Raw genomic sequence first — 27,806 nt, 5'->3', positions numbered from 1 at the left:
CATCACTCCTGAGAATCACCTTTCCTCTGTTTCTCAAACTTTGATCTTTTATAGTCCATATAGAAGTGACATCATAACTAGAAATCTATATAGAAAAGAATGGTAATGTGTGCATGACAAAGACAATTGAGAAGAGTAAGTCTCTGAGAGAATGATATAGGCAACAACTCCAAAAATCAACAAACACAAATATTAAAGATATTAAGTTAGAAGTCACCCTCAGTGACTGCCTTAGCATTCCTGTTCTCACTGTATTTGTGAACCAACTCACTCTACTCTGTTTCCCCTAAAAGTGTTCAAAATATGTTTTATTTTATATGTGCTGCAGGGAGCACAACTCAGTGATGATTTGCTAGACTGGGCTCATCAACTGTCATGTGACTTCTTGGGGCCCCAAAGTTCTGTGGTATTGGCTATCCTGTGCATTGTGGGAAATTTTGTGCATGGTGGGAAATTTAACAGCAATCTTGGACTCTACCCACTGTGTGACAGGAGCTCTGCACCAAGTGTGAGACCAAATATGTCTCCAAACACTGCTGGTTGGATGAGGGGAGGAGAAAAAGCCACACTTGAAAACTACATGCTACTTCCTTCTGTATTTTGAAATTGAATTATATATTCAGAGTGTCATAAAATGTGAGTGGTTAAATGTTTTCTGTCTGAAAGAATTGTGTCTGCAATCTAAATTGTAAGAAAGAAGTTCAGATATTCATAGTACTGTACATGTATCAGAAATGTAGTGTGCTTTAGAAAGGATAGGATATACACATATCATCAGAGGTAAGAAGCAAGCTAATACTCTGAAGAAAAAAATAACTTTTAATGTAATTTGTCATTCACAGATGCCATCATGCTCTAATGGGAATGTAGGATGTGAGCACCTGGGTTCTCCTTCTTCATATCAGTTATTTCAGTAGTCTGAAGTTCAAACACTGCCCACTATTCAGTTCGTGGAAGTGGCACAGCCAAGTCTGAAATAGAAAATTTGACCATTTGTCCTCCCTCCCTGACACTGAACTGTCAGTCTTCACATTCTTCAAATGTTCCATGTTAAGAACATCATGTCACAGTACAATCTATTTTTCAGTGGATGCAACCTTACCTAACTGAAACATTGACATGTTTCCATGTGACACAATTTTGAGCTTCTTTCTCATAGCTCAGATTTCTATTGGTGTCATGGCCAATTCATTTCTCTTCATGATCTATATTTATGCCTTCCTAATCAAGCCTCAGCTGAAGAAGCCCATAGATTGCATTTTCATGCACCTGACAGTGGCCAAGATTGTAACCATCGTGTTCCAGTCAATACCAGACATCGTGTCATCCTTTGGAGTTAAACGTTTCTTAGATAATGCTGGCTGTCAAACTGTTTTTACATCTACAGAGTTGTGCGGGGTCTCTCCATCTGCACCACCTCTCTCCTGAGTGTATTTCAAGCCATCACTATCAGTCCCAGTCATTCTAAATGGGCGTGGCTGAAATCTAAGCTGTCTACCTGGGTTTTCCTCTCTTTCCTTTTCTTCTGGATCATCAACATGCTGATCTACATCCACATCATTGAAACTGTAAGAGCCAAATGGAATATCACTGTCGTTGGTCATGGATTTGTTCATGCGTACTGTCAAACCAGGCAGTCTGGAGATCACCATAAAGGGTCATTGTAAGTGTCATTCTGACTTGTGATGTCCTGTTCTTGGCACCAATGATCATGTTCAGCCTCTACATGGTGAGGCTCCTCTACAGACACCACAGGAGAGCCTGGCACATCCACAGCTCCAGCCTTTCCAGGCAGATGTCTCCAGAAAACAGAGCCACCCACACTATCCTTTTGATGGCATTTTGTTTTGTGTTCTTTTACTGTTGCAACAACTTTGTGTACATTTATGCATTTTATAGACCTGAGAAAGACTCAAGATTGGTGGGCATTACTCGAATTTTATCATCATGCTACCCAACATTCTGCCCATTTTTTGCTGATGAAAAATAACAAAAATATTCCCAAATTGACTTCTTGCCTTTAATGATGAGAATGCCTTTTTCTCCAAGTGCTTTCCTTGGTTGATCTGACATCATTTACCACAGAGGAGTCTATACAGGTTTTATGAGGAAACAAAGGCAGGTGACCATGGAACCAGTCTCACTTGAAGTATTTGGCTCATTTAGAAAACACATTTCAAAATGTTAAATTGAATCAATATATAAATTTTCAAACTGTGTACATGTTTGAGTTATGCTTTGGGTGTAATTAACATATTGTCTATTATTAAAGTTAGTTACTTCTGCTTTTATTGTGTCTACTAGAAAATGCAAAATTATTTTTGGTGCTTGCCACATACCTGTGCAGCTGTGCTGCTCGTGAGAACTTCCATATTCATTTATGAAATTTTAACACCCAAGTCTCATTTTTCAGGGACTTGGCTAGAGGTTAGATGTGCATCCAGAGACCTCAGGAGATAAAACACAGGAATTCCTAAAGAATGGGATGCAGTAAAAATACATGTCCCTGTGTAAAGAGCTCAGAAAACAGAGGTGATGAAGATGGGAAATCTAGGAGGTTCATTGTTTAACAGACAATGAAATGCAGGGGTGTCCCCAGCATGTGCATAAATGCTTCCATAAGATCCCCCCCCTTCTCATGCTCCTAACTTCATTATTAGGATCCAGTTCCTTGTGCTGTCCAGGTGTTGTGTGCTGCAGTTAAATAGCCACCAGCAATGGCCTGAGGCTTTCCCAGTGGTTGGGGTGTAGAGACTTTCAGTGTATTTACTTCAGAAAATCTTTTTAATCAATACAATTTTTTCCCATTTTCATCTTCTCTATCTTACAGTCTCTAACCCACTTAACTTGTTGTTCTGTTCTGTTCCTCAGGGACATCAACATGTGCTCTGCAGCTTGAATCCTAGCACGTGTCTTTGTCCCCAAGGCTGATGGATTTCACCTCACATTTCCATTAGATTCCAAGGGTTGGATCCCTGTGTTTCAGGAGCTCACAGTTCCACTCTCTTCAGTTTTCTGTGGTTCCAACCCATTATTTAATGCCAGAAAGAGGCTCTTCCTGTGAAGAAACTCAGTTGATTACAGGATCTCATAACATCTGTGCTTTATCCTGCTGTGTCAGTGTGACATTTGGAAATATGCCTCAGAGAAAGAACTGCTAAGATCCATCCCATTCACAATAGCTACAAAAACAATCAAATATCTTGGAATAAACTTACCCAAGGACGTTAAAGATCTATACAATGAGAATTACAAAATCTTAAAGAAAGAAATAGAAGAGGATACCAAAAAATGGAAAAATCTTCCATGCTCATGGATTGGAAGAATCAACATCATCAAAATGTCCATACTCCCAAAAGCAATTTATAGATTCAATGCAATCCCAATCAGGATACCAAAGACTTTCTTCTCAGATCTAGAAAAAATGATGCTGATGGATTCATATGGAGGCAAAAGAGACCTCGAACAGCTAAAGCAATCTTGTACAACAAAAACAAAACCGGAGGCATCTCAATACCAGATTTCAGGACATACTACAGGGCAGTTGTAATCAAAACAGCATGGTACTGGTACAGAAACAGATGGATAGACCAATGGAGCAGAATTGAAACACCAGAAATCAACCCAACCATCTACAGCCAACTTATATTTGATCAAGGATCCAAAACCAATCCCTGGAGTAAGGACAGTCTATTAAATAAATGGTGCTGGGAAAACTGGATTTCCACATGCAGAAGCATGAAGCAAGACCCCTACCTTACACCTTACACAAAAATCCACTCAACATGGATTAAAGACCTAAATCTATGACCCGACACCATCAAATTATTAGAGAACATTGGAGAAACCCTGCAAGATATCAGCACTGGCAAAGACTTCTTGGAAAAGATCCGGGAGGAACAGGCAGTCAAAGCCAAAATCAACTATTGGGATTGCATCAAATTGAGAAGTTTCTGTACTGCAAAAAACAGTCAGGAGAGTGAAGAGACAACTGACAGAATGGGAAAAAATATTTTTAAACTATGCTACAGATAAAGGAGTAATAACCAGAACCTATGATGAGATCAAGAAACTCCACAGCAACAAAACAAACAACCCACTTGAGAGATGGGCCAAGGACCTCAATAGACATTTTTCAAGAGAGGAAATCCAAATGGCCAACAGACACATGAAAAAATGTTCAGGATCACTAGCAATCAGGAAATGCAAATCAAAACCACAATGAGGGTTCACCTCACCCCAGTTAGAATGGCTCACATTCAGAAATCGACCAACAACAGATGCTGGCGAGGATGTGTGGAAATAGGGACACTAACCCACTGTTGGTGGGAATGCAAACTGGTTAAGCCACTATGGAAGTCAGTCTGGAGATTCCTCAGAAATTTGAATATAACCCTACCATTCAACCCAGCCATCCCACTGCTTGGAATTTACCCAAAGGAAATTAAATTGGCAAACAAAAAAGTGGTCTGCACCTTAATGTTTATTGCAGCTCAATTCACAATAGCTAAGACCTGGAACCAACCTAAATGCCCATCAACGGTAGACTGGATAAAGAAATTATGGGATATGTACTCTTTAGAATACTATACCACAGTAAAAAAAATTGAATCTGGTCATTTGCAACAAAATGGAGGAATCTGGAAAGCATCATGCTGAGTGAAATAACCCAGTTCCAAAGGAACAAATATCATATGTTCTCCCTGAGGGGTGACAACTAACTGAGCACCAAAATGAAAATCTGTTGAAGTGAAATGGATACTATGAGAAATGGTGACTTGATCAGCCCTTGCCCTGACTGTTGATGAACAACTTAATACTTTATCCCTTTTAGTATTTTTTCATGTTTGTTCTACTTAATACTATTGGTTGAATTCTGTAATTAATACACAATTATTCTTAAGTGTTGAAACTTAACTGAAAAGTGATCCCTGTTAAATATAAGAGTGGGAATAAGAGCAGGAGGAGATGTACAATTTGGGACATGCTCAATCGGACTTGCCCCAAATGGTAGAGTTAGAAACATGCCAGGGGATTCCAGTTCAATCCTATCAAGGTGGCATGTACCAATGCCATCTCACTAGTCCCAGTGATCAATTTCTATTCACAATTGACCATAATGATAGGACTAAGAGTCAAAGGGATCACATAAACAAGACTAGTGTCTGCAAATACTAACTGATAGAATAAAAAAGGGAGAAAACGATCCAACGTGGGAAGCAGGATACACAGCAGACTCAGTGAACAGCACTCTGGCCTCAGAATAAGCCCTTAAGGCATTTGGATCTGGCTGAAAAGCCCATGAGAGTATTTCAGGCATGGAAAGCCAAGACACACTGGCAAAAAAAAAAAAAAAAAAAAACCAAAAAACAACAACAAACAAACAAACAAACAAAAACAAAACAAAAAACTAAATGAAATATCTCTGCTAGTGAGATCCCAGCGGAAAGAATGGGCCACCAAAGAAGGAGGTACCTTTCTCTGAAGGGAGGAGAGAACTTCCACTTTGACTATAACCTTGTCCAAATATGATCAGAGTCAGCGAACTCAAAAGGCTTCCATAGCCTTGGCAACTCATGACAAGAGCCTAGGGAGATTACTAACGCCATAAACAAGAGTGTCAATTTGTTAAGTCAACAAAAGGAGTCACTGTGCACTTACTCCTCATGTAGGATCTCTCTCCTTAATGTGCTGTACATTGTGATTTAATGCTATAACTAGTACTCAAACAGTATTTTTCACTTTGTGTTTCTGTGTGGGTGCAAACTCTTGAAATTTTTACTTAATATATACTATACTGATCTTCTGTATATAAAGAGAATTGAAAATGAATCTTGATGTGAATGGAAGGGGAGCGAAAGTGGGGGGTGGGAGGGAAGTTATGGGGGGGAAGCCATTGTAATCCATAAGCTGTACTTTGGAAATTATATTCATTAAATAAAAGTTAAAAACAAAAGAAATACCCCTCAGAGACCTTCAACTAAGAACTGGTCCATCACTTAGTGGTGGTTTGTCCTCCACCATTGCCTCTTTCCGCTCCGGGATTTCTCTGGTCCTGAGCAGATGTGGCTGCCTCCTGGACGGCTCTCCACGTCCTCTTCTGCCCTCGTCATGGTTTCATTCCCTTGATCGGTGCAGTTTGAAATAGACTTTTCCTTGAATTACCAAATCCAATTCTGGTTTTGTGGCCAGCTGTCTTCTCCTTCAGAAGTAGTTTTGAATGTTGAAGTTCAGCAAATTCTCCTGCTCCACGGATTTTGCAGTGTACCCCCATGAAGCAGCACCCAGATCCAGAAGCAGACCTGCGCCACTGCCCCCAGCCTGTCACGACCCCCAGTCTCCACCGTGCCCCGTCCTTGTCTGGTCTTGTGCTTTGCCCGTTCATCCATGAGGCGCTCTTGCGTGTCCTGCGACCTCTCGGAGGTGGTCTGTGTAAGAGCGCCTCTGTCCTGGGTCTGTGTAGCTGTAAGAGAGTTGAGGGGTCTCCTGTTCAGGCTCTTGGCCATGCAGAGGCGACATCGCAATTCTGGGTCTGCTGGCTGGTGCTCAGGCTATGGAGCCCCTAAGGAGGCACCGCCCTGAGGGCGCGGGGAAGTGACGTCATAGATGGAGCCCGGGTGCAGAGGCTCCTGGGCCCTGTGCTGAGGCGGCCGGGAAGTCCTCTCTGTTACCAGGTTTGATGAGGCCTTCTCTGCAGCTTGGTAGAAACAATAAACATCCTACACAGGTATTTACACTAGAAAGCCAATGTTCACAAGAATTCCCTTTGAGAGAAACTGTCCCCAACATTTCCTCCAGGCTCCTTGCTTTGTCCTGCCTGAGCCCTGCCTGGACCATTTGGGAAGGGAGCCAGCTGATGAAAGCTCTGCTCTCTCTCTGCCTCTTCCTCTCTGTAACTATAACTTTCAAATAAATACAATCTTTTAAAAGAAATGTAAGAAAGCCACAGTTCCAGTGGAGTGTACACACGGGCTGAAACTCACAATCATATCCCAGAGTGACCACTTCATTCCTACATATGTTTTTGCATTCACATTAGCTGCCAGTCAGAGGTTATCTTAATTCAAATTTTATATTTCTATATGTAAATTAAAAATTTTCATAAGTGGGGTAATTCAATAGAATGATTAAAAATGGAAATATTACAAACCACAGTGGGAATCTTATCAGTGTACTTTAGTCATTAACATAAATGCAACCCAGAACAACAACAGGGTGCCCTAAATATGAATAAGACATTGAACACCCTTGACCTACCTCATAGAACAGTAATTCCCACAGTTATGCAAAATCCTTATGTTTCTTTCCCCACCTGTGGTGGCACTTGGAAAAAGCAATTGTGCAGTGAACTCACAGTGAGTATCCATAGGATTCAAGAATTTAATTCATTTAGACACGTGCGGTTTGTGTACAGTCACAATGAGTTACAGACTAGAAGTAAATCATTAAAAATATTTATTTATTTGAAATGCAGAGTTACAGAGAGATAGTGAGAGAACAGAGAGAGGTCTTCACCTGCTGGTTCACTCCCCAAATGGGTCCAATGGCTAGAGATGGGCCTTGCTGATGCTAGGAGATAGGAGCTTTTTCCATGTCTCCCCCGTGGGTGCAGGGGCTCAAGTGCTTAGGCCATTTTCTGTTGCTTTCCCAGTCACATCAGCAGGGAGCTGGATCAGAAGTGGAGCAATTACAACAAACAGGCACCCATAAAGAATGCTGGCACCACAGGCATCAACTTTATCTGCTACACAACATGCCAGCCCCCAAATAAATAATTGAATAGGAAACAGTGCTCATAGCCCTTATCCATACACATTCAACCCTAAGAATAGTATTTCTAGATAACAGAGAAAAGTGAACTAAAATTTATCCCTATAAAGTCCATTATGTAAATAAGTGTGAGGATTGAATGAGCCCCTTATAAGAAAACAATGAGGCCGGGTCCATGGCTCACTAGGCTAATCCTCCACCTTGTGGCGCTGGCACACCAGGTTCTAGTCCTGGTCGGGGCATCGGATCCTGTCCCAGTTGCCCCTCTTCCAGGCCAGCTTTCTGCTGTGGCCCAGGAGTGCAGTGGAGGATGGCCCAAGTCCTTGGGCCCTGCACCCCATGGGAGACCAGGAGAAGCACCTGGCTCCTGCCTTTGGATCAGTGCGGTGTGCCGGCTGCGGAGGCCATTGGAGGGTGAACCAATGGCAAAAGGAAGACCATTCTCTCTGTCTCTCTCTCTCTCTCTCACTGTCCACTCTGCCTGTGGAAAAAAAAAAGAAAAGAATGATACTAGAGCAAACAGTAGGGACTGGTAATACCCAGCAGGTTAACCTCCTGCTTGTAAGCCAGCCTGCCCATGGAGTGTCAGCTGCTCCTCCATCAAAGCAGCTTCCTTAAGGGTGCCTAAGAAGGCAGCACTTGGGCCCAAGCAGTTTCACAAATGGGATTCCTGGCTCCTCTCTTCAGCATGGAGCAGCCTCAGTCATTTTGACAATTTGGAGAAAGAACCAGCAAATAGAAGATTCTCTCTCTCTCTCTCTCTCTCTCTCTCTCTCTCTCTCCCCATTCTGCCTTTCAAACAAACAGATGTTTCAATATATAATAATAACAAAGTGATTCCCAAAAAAGACATTAGTAGGACTGAGAGGTAAAAACAGAAACTCTTAGAAAATAACCACAAATTTAAAGGGAAAATAAAGTAAAATTTCAGGTCTTGAATAAGAAAATTAAGAAGCCAATAGTGAGGTCATGATTGCCACCAGCTTTTGGAGATGAACTTCTGATTACGTGTGTTGTCCTGAAGTTTACTTTCTGGCTGCTCAGCTGGGGAAAATACAGCCCTAAGCACTGACTTTGTGCTGCCTGGGAGGAAACCCCGTATGTTCCCCCAGGAGACTCATTGTGCGTCTGGGAGGGTGATTTGGGGCTCTCCTGTGGTTGTCAAAGGGAAGATGATAAACAAGGCCGTGGATGTAGCAGGTGACAAGGTGACCAGAGTTCACTGGGAGGAGATGTCCCGCCAGCCCAGGGCCTGATCCGCAGTCAGTGCCTGGCAGGCCCAGCCTGTGCAGGACACACCTAGTAAGGACCCTGCACCCTCAACCTGGGACGGGAGGGCAGCGAGGCCTCTCCCACCTGCCCGCTCCCCACTATGGCTGCTCACACCAACTCCTTTTTGTTGTCTTCAGATGCATCCTCCACGTTTCTGTGACCTTTACTTATATGTTCTTGTTCTTGTTGGCAGTTTTTTCTTTCATCTCACTATTTGTTTTCTTGTGATTCATTCTTTTCTTTTCCCATTGTCTGAACCTCTCCACATCTCTCACTGCCCGCGGCCACTGAGTGTTCTTTGCTTTTGCCCTATGTTCTGCTCTTTTCAGTGCCTACCTGGATGTTTAGGACACTGGAATAAATGTGCCTCTAATTTCATTTTTAAAAACTCCTTTCCTACTTTTTGTTATTTTCATTTGTTTTTCTTCCATCATTCCATTTCTAGTTATTACTTCTTATTTCAAATTAATGTATACCCATTATATCTAAAAAGGGTACAGTCACACTTAGATCAATTTATGTCATCATTTCTGATTAGAGATTTTATCACATATTGTGACATCCTATGTTTTTGATATACTAAACAGTGCAATTTATGGTAGAACTTCAGATGGTTTTTATTCTGACTTCACTCTCAGTAACCTTGAAAATTCATCAAGTCTTTAAGTAATGTAGCCAATGTCTCTGTGAATGTCTCTTAAAATATATAATCAGTGATAAGACTGTGCATTTCTTTGTAATGACATTGATATTATTCTGTTTCTTAAAAGAGACCCCTGAAAAAGCATGATGAATAGAAGTAGAAATAGCAGCTATTTTTATTCATTTGTCTCAAAGCAAAAACTGGGTGATATTTAGCCATTATATGATAGGGTTAACATTGTAGATATTTTATCACAGAATATTAAGCCTTTCTTTTGCCATATAATTTTTAGCCCTTTATAGGAATAGAATTTATCACAGTATTTTATGTATCAACTGAAGTGCTAGCCCATTCTTCTCCTTTAATCTACAACTGTGGTGAATTTTACATGTAACCGTTATAATGTTCCCTTTACCCTTCATATGTAGGTGATCTCCTGGTCAGTTGCTACACTCATTTTGGAGAACACTGAATTCATTTACAATCAATTTGTGTAGGTTATTTTCCATTTGACACTTGGAGTAGGTAGTCTCATTATTATGCTTTTCAACCTTGTTTATTAATTACTTCAGCCTTATTTATTAATCATAATGTATCAACAGAATGCTCTTTTTCTCTCTTCAGGAAGTGTTTATTGATTTTTTTTTGTACCTAACCATGGAAGCATTTGTTGGAAATCTTTGTGAAAATGGTTTTTCTTAAGTCTGGCGTGATTGGTGTCTTCCCTTTAGGAAGTGGTGCCCTCCTTCTAGAAGTTCATTAACTTTGTTATTCTTCAGAATTAACCTGAATTTTGAGTTTATGTTTCCAAATGCATTTCACAATACATATGGATTTTTTCACTTTGTTCTTACTAAGATATGTTTATCTTTTGAACATAGTGAGAAATGAGTGTTAATGTAAAATAGCCTTTCCTTGTTGTAATTGATTATAATTGTGTTATGATACAAGTTCTGTTACATTCAACTCTTGCACTTTGTTCTCACTGGGTTCAGTGACTGTGGGTGCATTGATCACATGGTGATGTTACAGTTGAGAAGGGAGGTCTGGTATTTGTCAGTGACTGCTGTGTTGGGCAAGGCGGTGGGTGCAGAGAATGAACTGACGTGCTCAACCTCCTCATTGTCTGACTCACAGTTTCTGGTGGCTCTGGAGTCTCTGAAAGCCTTTGGTTCCCTCTCCTGACTTTTGGACTAGATGTGCTTCTGTATTTACATTGTGAAATTACCAGATAGCACATGCTTGGAAAGTGGTATTTATTTAAAGATTTTAATACAGATAGTTGGAGAGACAGAGAGGTCTTCTATTTGCAGCTCACTCCCCAAATAGTTGGAATTGGGCCAATCTAAGCAAGGAACCAGGAGCTTTTTCTGGGTCTCCCATATGCAAGACCAGGCAATTGCACTCTATTCAACTGCTTCCAAGACCATAAACAGGGAACCTAATAAGAAAAGAAGCAGCTGGGACACAAACTGGGGTCCAAATGGGATGCTGATGCCAGGGGGAGGCCTAGCCTAGTATGCCACAGTGCTGGCCCCTTGATTCACATTTGAAATGAGCACTATAGGCAGGCTAAGTAGCATACTATTCACCTTACAACAGAACGTTTGTGTGCCTGGTGACAGGATGTAAGCTATATATGTTAGCATATTTCAATTATACAACACATTATTAGTTATATAATACATTATTAATAGTCATCCCATATTAAGTTAGATATCCAGAATTTATCTTCTTACAACAAAGCTTGTACCCTTTCGCTAACAGCTCTCCATCTCTCTCCCTCGACAGTCACCATGTCTTCTACTTCTCTGTGTTTGGTATTTATATTTCACATACAAGTGTATTTTTGGAGTCCTGCTCTAAAATTGGTTGGCCATACATGTGGATTCACTTCTGGGGTCTTTATTCCATCTCTCTATGAGTGTAGTGATTGATTGCTGTCAGAACATCTGACAATCCAACTTGGTTTCTCTCACTGAATACAGGTTTTCTTTCTAGTGCTTCTTGTCTTGCACATGCATTCAGGACAGCTTTTTCAGTTTCTGTGACTTGGGTAGGGATGCCTTGAACTCACAGGTCACCGTAAATATTATGCTCTTTTAATGCTATTAGGATGATTCCTTTTTCTGTCTAATTGCTAAGGCTAGGAGTGGCAACAGTGGACATCTTGAGCCGGATCTTACAGGGGAAGCTGTCATCTTTTCATCATTGGTCTGTTTTAACTGTGAACTTGTCACATGTGGCATTAATTATATTTAGTTCCATTCATCTACTTAGTTTTTTTGAGGCCTTTTCTTTACCATGAGAGGATATTCAGAGCTGTCAAGTGTTTTTTCTGTATCTATGATGTATTGTATTAATTTTTCATTCACTCACGTAGTACATTTCATTTACTTGTGTGTGTAGAACTATCCTTACATCCCAGAGATGTCCTGATTACTCATGGTGAAATCCATTTATTTTGCACTTAAGTGTGAACATATTTTGTCAAACTTGTTGATAGCAATGTTCATCAGATATATTGGCCTGTAATTTCCTTTTCTCATGGTGTCCTTCTCTGCCCTTTTTATTTTAAAAGTCAGGCAATATAGTCCTTCTAAAGTGAATTGGGAAGTATTCCCTGTCTTCATGTTTTGGAGATATTGAGAATTATATTTTTATCTTGTCTTTTAATATTTTGCAGAATTCAATAGTAAAGCCATCTGTTTCTGGGATTTTCTTTATGGGAGATATTATACTTTTATAGATTTATCTTATTTTTTGAATTTACATACATTTCATAAATAAAACTTTAGTAATATAGTAATTCTTTCCACCCTACCCACCATCCCACCCATCTTACTCTCTCCTCTCCTGTTCCCAGTTTATTATTATGCTCTATTTTAATTGAACATTATATACAGAAGATTAACTCTATTCTGGGTAATGGGTTCAACACTTTGCATAATGGAGAAAAAGAAAATAAGGAAAAAAAGTTAAAAATAATCCAATCAAACAAAACCAAAAAAACCTAAACAACAAGAAACATAAAAAAAACAAGAACAAAAGCTGTGCCTCAACAGTCCAAACAAGGGCTCCCCAAAGTCGCTGCATCTGGATGGTAATTTGCTTTTTTTTTTTTTTAAACTTAATAATCTTTAAACTGGAACACAAGAATGGTACAGCTTTTGTGACCACATAGATATAACTATAATTTGTGTGACATAAGAATATCTTCCACTTAATTCACTAAAATGATGTAATTCTTTGAGAACAAGTTTTACAATAATTCTTTAATACAACTCTTTGAGGACAGAGATCCTGCATGGGAATTTAATGCACTGTGACTCCTGTTGTTTATTTAAAAATCAACATTATTTATAATGTCAGTGATCACCCAAGGCTCTTGACATGAGCTGCCTAGGCTATGGAAGCCTTTTGGATCCACAAACTCCTTCATATTTTGAGAAGGCCATAGGCAAAGGGGAAGCTCTCTTATCCCTTCAGAACAAAGTACATCCTTCTTTGGTGGCAGCTTTTTTCCGCTGGGGCCTCACCCACAGAGATCCTTCATGTAGATCAATTTTTGCCACAGTGTCTTAGCTTTCCATGCCTGAAATGCTCCCCTGGGCTTTTCAGCTAGACCAAGTTAGCTTAAGGGTTGATTCTGAGGTGAGAGTGCTACTTAAGGCAATTGTCATTCTATGAGTCTGCTGTATGGACTGCTCCCCATGTTGGCGCATCCACTCCTTTTTAATTCTGCCTATTATTATTACCAAAGACTTATCCTACTTATATGATCACTTTAACACTTACTCCTATATATGTGCTCACTTTAACACTTAGAATGTATTTTTACCACTGGGCTTAAGGGGATTTAAAGTCCCATGGCAAGCTTTTAAGCTTTACCCTTAGAAGTAGGTCCATAGGAATGTATGCAGCACTATACAGCTTTACAGTTACAAACTTCATACTTTTCACAAACACAACTTTAGGGTCACAGTGATTCTTCTTCTGTGTCCACCATCTCACCCACACTCCCGACCCTCTTCCACTTCCCTCTCTTATTCTGACTCTTATTTCTAACTATATTCAATTAACTTTATACATATATGGTTAACTCTATGTTAAGTAAAGAGTTCACCAATTAGTATGAAGAATAAAAGGGTAAGTAAATTAAGATAAAATGAATGAAAAGGAGAAAAATGAAAATACAGAAAACGAAACTGTTCCTCAACAGTGAAGGTATGGGCTGCTCAAGTCATTGCTTTTCTTATTTTTTAATTTTTTAAATTTTTTTATTTTTTGACAGGCAGAGTGGACAGTGAGAGAGAGTGAGACAGAGAGAAAGGTCTTCCTTTTGCCATTGGTTCACCCTCCAATGGCCACTGTGGCTGGCGCGCTGCAGCTGGCGCACCGCGCTGATCCGATGGCAGGAGCCAAGTACTTATCCTGGTCTCCCATGGGGTGCAGGGCCCAAGGACTTGGGCCATCCTCCACTGCACTCCCTGGCCACAGCAGAGAGCTGGTCTGGAAGGTGCCCATTTCACTTCTACAGGTTGACTTTTAGGTGCCCTATTAGTTATCACAGGTCAGGGAGAACGTATGGTATTTGTCCCTTTGGGGCTGGATTATTTCACTAAATATGATGTTTTCCAGCTTCATCCATGTTGTCACAAATGACTGGATTTCAATATTTTAACTGCTGTGTGGTATTCCATGGTGTTCATATCTCATAATTTCTTTATCCAGTCTGTAGTTTACAGGCAATTAAGTTGATTCCATGTCATTGCTATTGTGAACTGAGCTGCAATAAACATGGGGGTACTGATAACTCTTTCATATGCTGATTTCATTGTGCTTGGGTAAATTAACAGGAGTGGGATGGCTGAGTCATATGGCAGGACTATATTCATGTTTCTGAGGTATCTATACTGTCTTCCATAGTGGGTTTACCTAACTTACATTCCACCAACAGTAGTTAATTAAGGGTACCTTTCCCCCTGTGATAGACTGCCAATCTTCTTAAGCATTTTCTTCAGTTCAGATTTAATATTTTTATTTAAAATGTTTGAATAAATTTTTAGCATTTTCAACATAGTTCATAGATACCATTCTAAGAATATAAAGAAATTCCCTTCCAGATTTAATATTTCTTTGTGATTCAATATTGGTAGTTTGCATGTCTTTAGGAAGTGATTCATTACTTCTACTCATATTTCTTTGTGATTCAGTCTAGGTAGTTGTATGTTTTAGGAACTGATGCATTACTTCTAGCTCATGGTCTTCTCTTGTATATCTTTGTCTGAAGTAGGTTTTCATAATGCTTTGTATTTTTGTGGTATCAGTTTCCATGTCTCATCTTTTATTTCTGATATCACTTATTTTAAGCTACTTTTAAAATTTTTGAGTAGGTTGGCTATAATTATCCTCTGCTGCATTTATAATTTTTGCATGAATTTTTTAATTTATTTCTACTTTCATCTCTGTGTCACTGTCTTTTTGCTTGCTTGCTATCTGTGCCTGTCCTTATCTGCATTCAGATATTTGTATATACAGAAAAAATGAAATGAGAAAGGTCTAGGTATAGTCTGTGCATCAACATGTATGTTATCTCTTGATGGACCATGATAGTTTTACTTTTTAAAAATGATTTATATTTATTTATTTGAAAGTTGAGTTACACACAGAGAGGAGAGGTAAAGGCAGAGAGAAAGAGAGAGAGAAAGAGAGAAAGAGAGAAAGAGAGAAAGAGAGAGAGAGAGAGAGAGAGAGAGAGGTCTTCCATCTGCTGCTTCACTCCCCAAAGGCCTCAATGGCCAGAGCTGAGCTGATAAAGCCAGGAGCCAGGAGCTTCTTCTGGGTCTCCCATGTGAGTGCAGGGGCCATCTTCTACTTCTCTCCCAGGCCATAGCAGAGAGCTGGATCAGAAGTGGAGCAGCTGGGACTCAAAGTGGCACCCATATGGGAAGCCAACACTTGAGAGAGAGAGAGAGAGAGAGAGAGAGAGAGAGAGAGAGAGAGAGATATCTTCCATCTGCTGGTTCATTCCACAAACAGCTACAATAGTCAGAGCTAGGCCAGTGCAAAGCCAGGTGCCAGGAGCTTCTTCTGAGTCTACCTTATAGGTGCAGGTGCCCAAGAACTTGGACCATCTTCTGCTGCTTTTCAGGTGCATTAGCAGGGAGCTAGAGCTAGATTGGAAGTAGAGCACCTTTACATGAACTAACACCCACAAGGGATTCCGGAGGTACAGACAGCAGCTTTACCTGCTACATCCCTTTGCCAACCCCAATTCTATTTTTAGCTTGGCATGACATGTGATTGTTGAAATTTTAAAGTTGTCTAAATAACATGTTAACAATGTTTCTTATTTGAAATAATTGTGTCTGCAGTGTAAATTCTTTTTATTTATTTATTTATTTTTTTTGACAGGCAGAGTGGACAGTGAGGAGAGACAGAGAGAAAGGTCTTCCTTTTGCCATTGGTTCACCCTCCAATGGCCACCGCGGCCGGAGCGCTGGTCTCTCATGGGGTGCAGGGCCCAAGCACTTGGGCCATCCTCCACTGCACTCCCTGGCCACAGCAGAGAGCTGGCCTGGAAGAAGGGCAACCGGGACAGAATCCGGTGCCCCAACCGGGACTAGAACCCGGTGTGCTGGTGCCGCAAGGCAGAGGATTAGCCTAGTGAGCCACGGCGCTGGCCTGCAGTGTAAATTCTAAAAAAGCAATTCATAGCCGGCGCCACGGCTCAATAGGCTAATCCTCCACCTAGCAGCGCCGGCACACCGGGTTCTAGTCCTGGTCGGGATGCCAGATTCTGTCCTGGTTGCCCCTCTTCCAGGCCAGCTCTCTGCTATGGCCAGGGAGTGCAGTGGAGGATGGCCCAAGTGCTTGGGCCCTGCACCCCATGGGAGACCAGGAGAAGCACCTGGCTCCAGCCTTCGGATCAGTGCGCTGGCTGCGGTGGCCATTGGAGGGTGAACCAATGGCAGAAGGAAGACCTTTCTCTCTGTCTCTCTCTCTCTCTCTCACTGTCCACTCTGCCTGTCAAAAAAAAAAGCAATTCATACACACACACTGCATTTCAAGCAGTAGACATGGATTATTTTTCAGAAAGGTGAATATACACATATTTTTAGAGCTAATAGCACTCTAGGACTCTGAGGAAAATATCACATGCAAATTCTTTTTTCACAGAGGCCAACAGGTCCTTGTGGCCATATAAGAGAGTGAAGGATGCGAACACTTGAATTTTACCTTCTTCATATCACCTACCTCTACAATCCAAACTTAAAGGATGCCTGGAATCCAGCTCTGGAAGTTCCAACCTTGTATCTGAAACATAGAAGATTTGAACATTTCAGCACCCATCTTCCAAGCTGAGCTGCTAGGCATCATATCCTTCCTCAGGGCACCATTTTGTAATAATTTCACAGTGCAACCTATTTTTCCAAAGAGACCAAACTTACCTAATTAAAACTTTGAAAATATCATCGAGATAATGCTTCCAAGTGACACAATTTATAGCTTTTTTCTCATAGCTCAGATGTCCACCAGTGTCACGGCCAACTCACTGCTCTTCATGATCTATATTTACACCTTCCTCATCCAGCCTCAGCTGAAGAAGCCCATAGACTGGATTTTCATGCACCTGACAATGGCCAATATTTTAAACATTATTTTCCATTCAATGCCAGAAATCATGTCATCATTTGGAGTCAAACGTTTCTTGGACAATATTGGTTGTCAAATTTTTTTATACATATACAGAGTCACCCGGGGTCTTTCCATCTGCACCACCTCTCTCCTGAGTGTATTTCAAGCCATCACTATCAGTCCCAGTCATTCTAAATGGGCAAGGCTGAAGTTTAAACTGTCCACCTGGATTTTCCCCTCTTTCCTTTTCTTCTGGGTCATCAACATGCTGATCTACATCCAGGTCATTAGAGTCATGGGAGCCAAATTGAATTTCACTATGGTTGGCCAGGGATATGTCAATGCATACTGTCAAAGCAAGAAGATGAACATGCGCTATCCAGGACCATTTGTAAGTTCCATGGTGATTCGCGATCTCCTGTTCATGGCACTGATGATCATGTCCAGCCTCTACATGGTGGGGCTCCTGTACAGACACCACAGGAGAGCCCAGCACATCCACAGCTCCAGCCTATCCAGCCAGACGTCTCCAGAAAACAGAGCCACCCACACTATCCTTTTGCTGGTATTTTGCTTTGTCGTCTTCTATTTTTTACACAACCTTTTGACCCTTTTTGTGCTTTATAGAACTGAGAAAAATACAAGATTGGAGAGCATTAGTGGATTTTTATCCACATGCTACCCGACACTCTGTCCCTTTTTTCTGATGAAAAATAACAAAATGATTTCCAAATTACTCTGCTTCCTTTCAAATATGAAAATGACCTTTCCTTGGAGAGCTTTCAGTGGCTGATCTGACATCTTCATCAGAGAGGTCTGCACATAGATTTTATGAGGAAAAGGATCATGTGACCATGAGACACTGGAAATGGGGCTAGTTTGAGTTGAGCTATGCAGTACTTTTTATATACATTCAAATTTTTAAATGTTTTTTAATAAAAATGAAGAAATTGATGTTCACATTGATTACATATTTAAGTTTTATATTTTGGGTTAAAATAAAGTGTTATATATTATTAAAGCTAACTGTATCTGCCTAGATTTGTGTTTTTTAATTCAGCTATGAGAAAATACAAAATTGGGGCTGGCGCTGTGGTGCAGTGGGTAAAGCCCTGGCCTGAAGCTCCAGCATCCCATATGGGGGCTGGTTCAAGTCCCTTCTGCTCCTCTTCCAATTCAGCTCTCTGCTATGGCTGGGATAGTCCTTGGGCCCCTGCACCCATGTGGGAGACCCAGAAGAGGCTCCTAGCTCCTGATCAGTGCAGCTTTGGCCATTGTGGCTATCTTGGGAGGGAACCAGCGGATGGATGACCCCTCTCTGTCTCTACCTCTCTCTGTAACTCTTTGAAATAAATCTGAGAATAAATCTTTAAAAAAACAAAAATGAAAATTCAAAATTAACACATGTGCTTGCCTTAGATTTACGTTCCTAAGAATCCATCCAAAAACATCAAAATACTCAAATCATACATTTGAAGGACTCATGTAGATGGATAGCATCAGTGAACTAAAGCAATAAAACACAGGAACTAATGAGATTCCTAAGGAATGTCTATGATGCAGGAAATATATATATATATATATATATATATATATATATACTGCTATAGCTGTCATGGTGCCATAGCAGGTAAAGCCACCACCTGCAGTGCCACCATCCCATATGGGCACCGGTTGGAGTCCCAGCTGCTTCACTTCCGATCCAGCTCTATGCTATGGCCTGGGAAAGCAGAAGATGGCCCAAGTCCTTGGGCTCCTGCACCCATGTAGGAGACCTGGAAGAATCTCCTGGCTCCTGGCTTTGGGTTGCACAGCTCTGGCCATTGTGGCCATCTGTGGAATGAACCAGTGGATGGAAGACCTCTCTCTCTCTCTGCCTCTCCTTCTCTCTCTGTGTAACTCTGACTTTCAAGTAAATAAATAAATCTTTAAAAAATAAAAATAAAAAGTTAAACATAAAAAAGCTATGAAAATAGCTGATGAAGAGGTTGGGAGGTCTTGGGGGGTTCAATCCTTAATGTATAGTAAAATGCAGGGCTGTCTCTGCATCTTCATAAACCCACCCACAATGATCCCCTCCCCTTCTCAGGCTGACGTATTTGTCATTTGGATCCAGTCCCTTGTGCTGTCCTGAGATGGGTCTCTGCAGTTCAATACTCACCAGCAATGGCCTGAGGCTTTCCCAGTGCTCTGTGGTGCACTGGCTTGCAGTGTTTCACTTAGCAAGTCTCTTTCTTCAATAGTATTTTTTCCTTGTTTTCAGTTTCCCCAGTCTTACAGCCTGTGTCCCACTGAAGTCATTAATGAGTTCCAGTCCTCAGGGACATCGCACAGGGCTCGGCAGCCTGAATCCTTGCACATCTCTTTGTCCCCAAGGCTCATGGGTTCCACCTCATCTGTGCCCTAGATTCCAATGGTCGCACCCCCATCTCTCAAGAGCTCCCATTTCCTCTCTTCAGCTTTCTGTGGTTCAAGCACAATGTCGAACACCAGAAGGAGGCTCTTCCCACGGAGAAACTCACTTTTGTCCATGAGCTTTTAAAAATTGTCCTTTAGCCTGCTGTGTCAGATAGGGTGAGGTTTGGAAACCTGTCAGAGACCGTCAGCTCCAGTTCTGCCACTCGTTTGGGGTACTTGGGAGAAGCAAAGGTTATTCGTTCCCTTTGAAATGTTTTCTGCCCTTTTTCCGTTGGCAGCAGATGATGAGTGAACCAGGTCCTATGGGGTGGTCTGCAGACTTCTTGCTCTGCCCCAACAAAATCCCTGAAAATTGATTCCTATTTGATTGTGCTGGAATCTCTTCACTTGTTTCACCCCCAATTTGGCAGAATCTGAATTTAGCTCAAGCAGGTTCAGAATACATGGTGGTCTGTACACAAATGGAAAAATCAGGGCAAAATTCAAAGCAAAGTTTTATCTTTTGAACACTTTGGATTTTTGCAACTAGAATCAGGAAGAGCTGTCTTACACACTGTGTTTCTATTATTGTGATTGACAAGCATTGTTTAGTCCTTCAGCATGCTTCATTGAATGTCTCCTGTGTTTTAAGTTTCTGGAATAGTTTTTACAATATTCAGATGATTCTGTAGGCTTTTTAGAAACATGAAAGAATTCACTATGTTTGATAGATATTTAAAAATCATATTGATTACTTGTTATTCAACTGTTTCTTTTATACTGAGTATCTGTGAAACTCTCCAGATCTCTCACTCCCAAGACTACTGAATGTTTCCTTTTCCACTGAGCTCTCCTCTTTTCTCTCCATACCTAAATTAATATTATCTATTTACATTGGAGATAATGTGCCTCTAATTTTATTTTATTAGTTCCTTGTATACTCTATTGTTATTTTCTCAGCAACATTCCATTTTAAAATAACCCTTTATTTCGAATTAATGGATACATCCTTTAAAAGATTTATTTTATATGACAGAGTTAAGGAGAGATATATATAGAGAGATCTTTCATCCATTGGTTCCCTCCCCCATATGGCCACCATGGCCAGGGCTAGTCTAGGGCAAAGTCAGGACCCCGGGACTCTATTCAGGTCTCCCGTGTGGGTCGTAAGACCCAAGCACTTTCAGTATCCTCTAATGTTTCTCAGGTGCATTAGCAGTGAGCAGGTCAGAGGTGGAGCAGCCTAGAATCCATCCAGCACTTACATGGGATGCTGGCAGCGCCATACCCTGTTGTTCCATAATGCAGGCCCTCACATTTTTATTTTAGAAGGTTTCAGTCACAGGTTAATTCATACCAACATTTCTAATTAGAAAGTTTATATATTTTATCAAATAATTTTGAGGCTAATCATTTATTCATGTTATTTAACTGGTTTAAGTCTTTACTTTTTAAAAATGATTTTGTGCTGGAATATGCAAATCAAAATGATTTGCATACTGATTCAGCTCTCACTAATCCCGGGACTCACGCTGCTGGGCTTTTGGGACCTGGCACCCCGACTCCCACCGCCCTCTCTACCTTGGCCCTAGTAATCACCATGTCATTCTGTTCTAACCTGAGATCTGCGTTTTCAGGTTTCACATACAAGAGAGAATGCGTGGCGTCTTTTTATGTCTCTATCTTGTTTCATTCAACGTCTTCCCATCTCATACGTGGTGCTGCAAGTGGCAGGGTTTCATTCTTTCTCATTGTTGAATAATATCCTGCAGTGCACACTGGCCACATTAAAAAAAAAAAATCATTCATCCATGGGTGGAGGCTTGGAGTGGTTCCCTACCTTTGTGTCTGGCTTTTGTGAATAGCGATGCAGTAACACTGCATTGTCTGTTTGCTTCTGACACAGACATTTCACCTCCTTGGGGTATAAAGCCCCAAGTGGGATGACTGGGTCACAGTGTGGCAGATTTATTTTCACTATGGGCAGCCCCCATAGCTCAGTCTGTACTGGCCAAGCTAATAATGTGCATCCCAACACGCCATGTGCAGCTGCCCAGAGCAGCTGCCTCCACCGCCTGCTGTCACGTCAGTCAGCCTGGAGTAAGTGGCTTATTTTGTGATGCACATACACTGACACGTGATGTGAGCATTAAGACCACCCAGGAGATTGTGATCACATCAAAAGGACATAATATCGTATGGATGACTGACCCCAAGGATGGAAATGTGATCTTTGAGACAACGCTGATTAAACAGTTGTCTCACAGGAGCACAGTGAACTTCAGAAACCAAGAGGAACCATACAGAAATTTATCAGAGAAATCGGAGCTGATGCTCTGGCACAATGTGCTCAGCCACCACTTGCAGTGCCAGCATCCCTCCTCAGAGTGCTGGTTGGATTCTTGGCAGCTCCACTTCTGATCCTGCATCGTGCTGTTGCCCTTGGTTAAGTGGGGAAACACAGCCTCTGCCATCCATGAGGAAGACCAGGTCAGAACTCCTGGCTCCTGGTATCTGCCTGGCCCAATCCAAGCTGCTGCAGCCATTTGGGGAGTGAACCAGCACATGGACAATCTCTCTCCCAACTATATCTTTCAAATAAATAAATGTTTATAAAATAATTTTTTAGAATTCTGACTATACTGATATTCTCTTCCTCCTTTCTACCCCTCCTCTCCTTCCTATACTCCCAACCTCCCCTTTCTCTCTTAAAAAAAAAAAAAAAAGAATGTCATCAGAGAAATCTAGACAGTCTGAAACAATTATTTTAAAAAAATCAAAGAGTTCATGGAGCTTACGATTATCAAAAGAGGACATACAGGAGTAAATGAGAATTCAGAGGGGGCAAAAGACGACAAATAAGTACAAGGCTCATTCGAAGAAGCAATCGCAGAACACTGCCACAGCTGGAAAGAGATGTGAAAATCCAGGAACTGAAGGTCAAGCCCAAAAAATCTACCCCAGAATGTACTGGAAACAAACTCTCCCAGGGCATCGCCGAGGAGGATCCTTAAAGCAGCAGGAGAAAAGCAGCAAGCAACTACGAGAGCTTCCAGAATAATCCACGGTGCACTGCTCGGCAGAGCCTGGCAGGCCTGGAAGCAATGGGACAGGGGAACAAAAATCCACCCCAAGAATAAGGCACCCACAAAACCGGCTTCCAGAAGCCAAGGAGACACAAAGATCTTTCCAGACAAACGCCAGCAGGACCTACCCATCAGCAATGTGACCAGGAACAGGATGGGGGTTCCTTCTACTCATGCACCTGCCACAGGAACCCGTGGCCTGGGAAGCCGGTGCGCTGGAGGTTGGGTGCTGGGAGCCAGGCCATCCCACCGTCGTGCCCCCAGCGGGGCTGCAGCCCCTCTGCAGTGTGGCCAGCTGGTACACGGACTCTGCAGTGTGCCTGCCTCTTTGGAGCCTGTGGCGGTGGATTTTGGTCTTGGCTTCATCTTACAGAAGGGAGCCTTGAGGCCCAGAGTGGAGCGAGGAGCCAGAGCCGGGTCACAGCCCTCCGCTGGATTCAGCCCTGTTCAGGGTCCCTACCTGTGGTGCCCTGGGGAGGATCACAGCTCCCTGGGCTCCTACCTATGCCTGCCACTTCGGCTGAGCTCTCTGCTGCCCTCTGCTGCCCTTGCATGCTTGGCGCCAAGCCTGGCAGGTGCAGGTTTTTGTTCCCTGAGAGCAGAGCTGAGCAGGTAGAAGGCTCAGCTAGGCCCTGTCGGGGAGGGGCCCAGTCCAGATGCACACCCCGCCTTGCCCCGCTGTGTGACCTGGGGCTGGCCGCTTGGCCCCTCTGCGCTTCCGTGTTGCTCTGCAAACGGGAATCAGAGCAGGATGCAGCTCACAAGGTTGTTGAAGGGACTAAGTGCAGCACGGAGCCTGACCGTGCAGCGGGGTCTCTGTGTGTCAGACACCCACCGTGAGCAGACGCTGGTGTGGCACTGGAGCCATGCAATGGCGACCGAGTCCCGCGAGCCCTGCTCCTGAACGCTGTCCACAGGGTCCCCCGCACAGGAGCGCCTGTGCACTAGGCTGCCAGGAGAGTTGATGCGGGCAGGAAGCCCAGCCTCCCTGTCCTGGTGTCCTTTACCCGGGCCACAAAGGGCGGCTTGTCCTTAGCCTGGGGGCTGGAGGGTGAGGGTGGAGGGTGACTACCTTGACCATGGCAGTCCTGTCAGCATCTCAAGTGTAGGTTTTCCATGAGTGTGATAGTGACGCTGAGGTTGGCAGGACGTCCGTGCCCAGAGCTGGGGGAAATGCACGGAGGGTAACTGGGCAGTGTTGGGAGGCAGGAGGGGGCAGAGCTGAGACTGGGCTCCCTCACATCTGCTGTGGGACAGTGACTGGCAAGCCTGACGCAGAGGCTCAGCCACGCGGGTAACCCCTGGGGAGTGAGGTCTGGGTGGTTCTCCCTCTGGGTCCTTTTATGACGTTTTAGTTACAGGCTCAATGCCAAGGGGGCTGTAGCCAAGTTCAGTAGGGATGGAGGCCATTTCTGCATTTGACCCCAGAGGAGGCTCAGGGGGTCTCCTGCCTGGATATAGGTCTGCACTCACAAAAGGACCCTCCTGGTCCAGGGCTCCACCAGGGCTTCCTGGCCCCTCCCACCTGAATCCAGAGACTCCCACAGGAGACTGTTGCCTGCCTATGGTGCAGAAGTCTTGTTGTGTGGGCAACAGGAGTGGGTGACTTCCTTACTCCAAAACCTTACCGGTGTTGATGTATGAGTGTTTAACCTGAGCACTGTGTCGGAATAGGTATGTAATGCAGACTGAAGTAAAAAGGAAGTTCAACTGTTCATGCATTCTTCATGTATTATAAATGCAGTGTTCCACAGACAGTTCTGCATACTGAAACATACAGGTTCAGGGAAAAAATGTAATGTACTAATTTTAATAAAAAACACCTTATAATATACAAATATGTCTGTCACGCTGGCAAAACATATCCAGGTGACACATTATAGTGCATCTAAATTTCAGCTTCCCCATGGTGTTTCAGTACACGAAAGTTCTCACAAATTCCCAGCATCCAGCATCTGAAGGGGCACACTGGGCTTGAGAGCCAGAGCAATTGGACATCGGACACCGCCTGTCACACTGACCTGTCACTCATTCTGTTCATCCACATGCTGAACTGTTTAAAACTGTACAGTACACTTTACTCAGGTTTGATGGGAAGCCTGGCCTGATTACAACATCCAGAAATATACCATTATTATTGTGTTCCCAAGTGATAGACTTCTTGGATTTGTCCTCACATTTGAAATTTGCATCAGGTGCATTGGGAACAGATTGCTTCTTGTGTTATATACGTACACCTTGTTCATGCAACTTCATCTCAAGCCTGTAGGCCCCTGCACCCCACATGGGAGACTCAGGCTCCTGGCTTTGCCCTGGCAAGGCCTGGCTGTTTCAGCCATTTGGGGAATGACCCAGCAGATGGAAGACCTCTCTCTCTCTCTCTCTCTAACTGTGCCTTTCAAATAAATAAAATAAATCTTAAAATTAAGATGCGCAGTGAGAAGTGATTCATTGAGGTCAATGGAGTTTGTAGAAGAGGAAGAAAGTCCTGAGATAAGCAGTGAGGCCTCCAAAGTGAGGCCATTATCTGGTCCTCTCCCCTTATCTACAGTCATCTCCCCTGACCTACAGGGGTCTTTCCTAGGGCCCTCCAGTGAAGGCCTGGAAGCGAGGATGGTACTGACCCTGAATTCACTGTCTGTGCTATACACAGGTTGCTATGAGCATGTGTGATGCGAATATTAGGCACAGAGAGGGGACAATAATACTCAATGACACAACGGAGCACTCAGAGCAATACACTGGGATTCAAGTCACAGGAACGTACTCTCTGTCAAAATACCTTCCTGCCTGCAGGAGTCAGTCAGCTCAGTGTTTGATCTTATTCTGCTTAGTAAGTGGAGAACTTTAATCTCTCACTTAAAGAGAGCGCTCTATGGCTTCTGCAGTTATGGACTGCCAGCACCAATGCTTTTAAATGCTGATGCCATTATTCATGAGAATAAGGATCACTTGATCAGGCACAGCAACCCCGTGGGCCTCCATCCCATAGCAGAGATGGACATTAAGTGACTAACGGGCAGCGTGGATCTCCCAGCTGGAGAGATGATTTGTGTTCCAGTGGGAGAGTGGGAGATTTCATCAAGCTACTGCAGTGGCATGCAATATGTTTGAACTGCTTATTTCTGGAAATTTCCAATTTAGTTATTTCAGATCCAGGCTGACAGGGGTAATTAAAGTCAGGTAAAGAGAAGCTTCAGATAATGAAGATCGGCAGTAACTGATCTGGGCCTGATGATTTTTGCTATTTCAATGCCTTCATCTCACATTATTTAAAAAACATTTGGCAGGACAACCATCTTCAGTGTTCTGCCTATCTTGGTAAACCCTCATGTGGCAGGCGACATGGAATCAAAACAGAACAGATTGTTTGTTTCAGTGGTGGTCAGTGGTTGAGATGAAGACCATCAGGGTGGGGTTTCAGTAGAAATGGGAACTAGGAAATGAGGGGGTCTTGAGACTTGGAGGCCAGGGATAGTATGGAGGAAGCTACGTCATCGAATGCACCCAAATTCATGACCACAACTTATGAGTGTGAGTGTGAGTGTGTGGGGGGGAGTGAGAGTGAAATCAAGACAGGTTTAAGGCACACACACAGGACAGAATCACAGCCCCAGCCCCCATGCTCACAACCCTCACCTGGGTGTTGGGTTGGAATGCTGCAGGTGAGCTGCTTCCCTCGGAACCCTCGGCCTCCTGCTGCTCTTCCTTGGGCGCAGGCACAACATTGGGGAAGGGGCAGCACAGAAGCTCCACACCTGGGTGGGGCCTGCATGGAGGCCTGAGGGCTCCCAGGGTGGGAGGTGCTCCGCCAGCAGGAGCAGAAGCTTCTGGGTCACACAGCCCGCAGCCCCAGGCCTTGCAGAGGCAAACGGCAAATCCCAGGGAAGCTGGGTGCTCTCCCCTTCCCTGGAACTTCCTGGAGAGCGGGTGAAGGCAGGACAGGCAGGCTACATCGCAGTTCCGGTCTACTCGCTAGTGCTCAGGCCACGGAGCGGAGCAGGAGACATGGCGCTGAGGTCGCGGGGAAGTGACGTCATAGACAGAGCCCAGGTGTAGAGGCTTCTGGGCCCTGTGCTGAGGCAGCCGGGAAGTCCTCTCTGTTACCAGGTTTGATGAGGTCGTCTCTGCAGCTTGGTAGAAACAATAAACATCCTACACAGGTATTTACACTAGAAAGCCAACATTCACAAGAAATCCCTTTGAGAGGAACTGTCCCCAACATTTCCTCCAGGCTCCTTGCTTTGGCCTGCCTGAGCCCTGGCTTTTTGGGCGATTTGGGAAGGGAACCAGCCAATGAAAGCTCTGCTCTCTCTCTGCCTCTTACTCTCTGTAACTATAACTTTCAAATACATAAAATCTTTTAAAAGAAATGTAAGAAGGCCACAGTTCCAGTGGAGTGTAAACACGGGCTGAAACTCACAATCATATCCCAGAGTGACCACTTCATTCCTACACAATTTTTTGTGTTTATATTAGCTGTCACTTATCAGAGGTTGTCTTAATACAAATTTTGTATTTCTGTATGCATGCAAATTAATAAGATTTTGACAAGTGGTGCAAAGTGATAAATGATTAAGAATGGAAGATTGCAAAGCACAGTGGGAATCTTATCAGCGTACTTTACTCATTAATGTAAACACAATGCAGAACAACAAAAATGTGAGTAGGACATTTAACACTCTTGACCTTCCTGCATAGAACAGTAATTCCCACAGTTACGCAAACTCCTCATATTTCTTTCTATAGCACAGTCGAGGCACTTGGGAAAAGCAACTGTGCTGTGAACACACAGTGAGTGTCCATAGGATTCCAGAGTTAATCATTTAGACTTGTGTTATCAGTGTACAGTCATAATGAGTTACAGACTAGAAGCAAATCATTTTTTAAAAAGACTTATTTAGGGGGCTGGCACTGTGGCACAGTGGATTAACGCCCTGGCCTGAAGCACTGGAATCCCATATGGGTGCTGGTTCAAGTATTGGCTGCTCCACTTC

The 27,806-nt window shown here is 43.0% G+C and overlaps 1 protein-coding gene, 1 long non-coding RNA gene and 1 pseudogene across 2 annotated transcripts; 2 read left to right on the top strand and 1 right to left on the bottom strand.

The window, feature by feature from the left end:
- LOC127488375 (uncharacterized) lies at positions 1–26,822 on the bottom strand. Its single transcript, XR_007916068.2, has 3 exons — positions 26,449–26,822; positions 16,946–17,005; positions 1–971 (listed from the first exon to the last, which is right to left on the bottom strand). It is a non-coding gene; the product is annotated as an uncharacterized lncRNA (long non-coding RNA).
- ORYCUNV1R-PS1618 (vomeronasal 1 receptor oryCunV1R-ps1618 pseudogene) lies at positions 1,120–2,024 on the top strand (annotated as a pseudogene).
- ORYCUNV1R1537 (vomeronasal 1 receptor oryCunV1R1537) lies at positions 17,172–18,119 on the top strand. Its single transcript, NM_001167226.1, is given in 1 exon segment — positions 17,172–18,119. A coding segment is annotated over 1 exon segment (948 nt).
- Positions 26,823–27,806: the final 984 nt, after the last annotated feature.

Source organism: Oryctolagus cuniculus, chromosome 18 (genome assembly GCF_964237555.1).
Source record: "Oryctolagus cuniculus chromosome 18, mOryCun1.1, whole genome shotgun sequence".
NCBI classification, from domain to species: domain Eukaryota; kingdom Metazoa; phylum Chordata; class Mammalia; order Lagomorpha; family Leporidae; genus Oryctolagus; species Oryctolagus cuniculus.
Note: the sequence above shows the minus strand (reverse complement) of the source record. Positions and strands in the feature narration are given on the sequence as shown.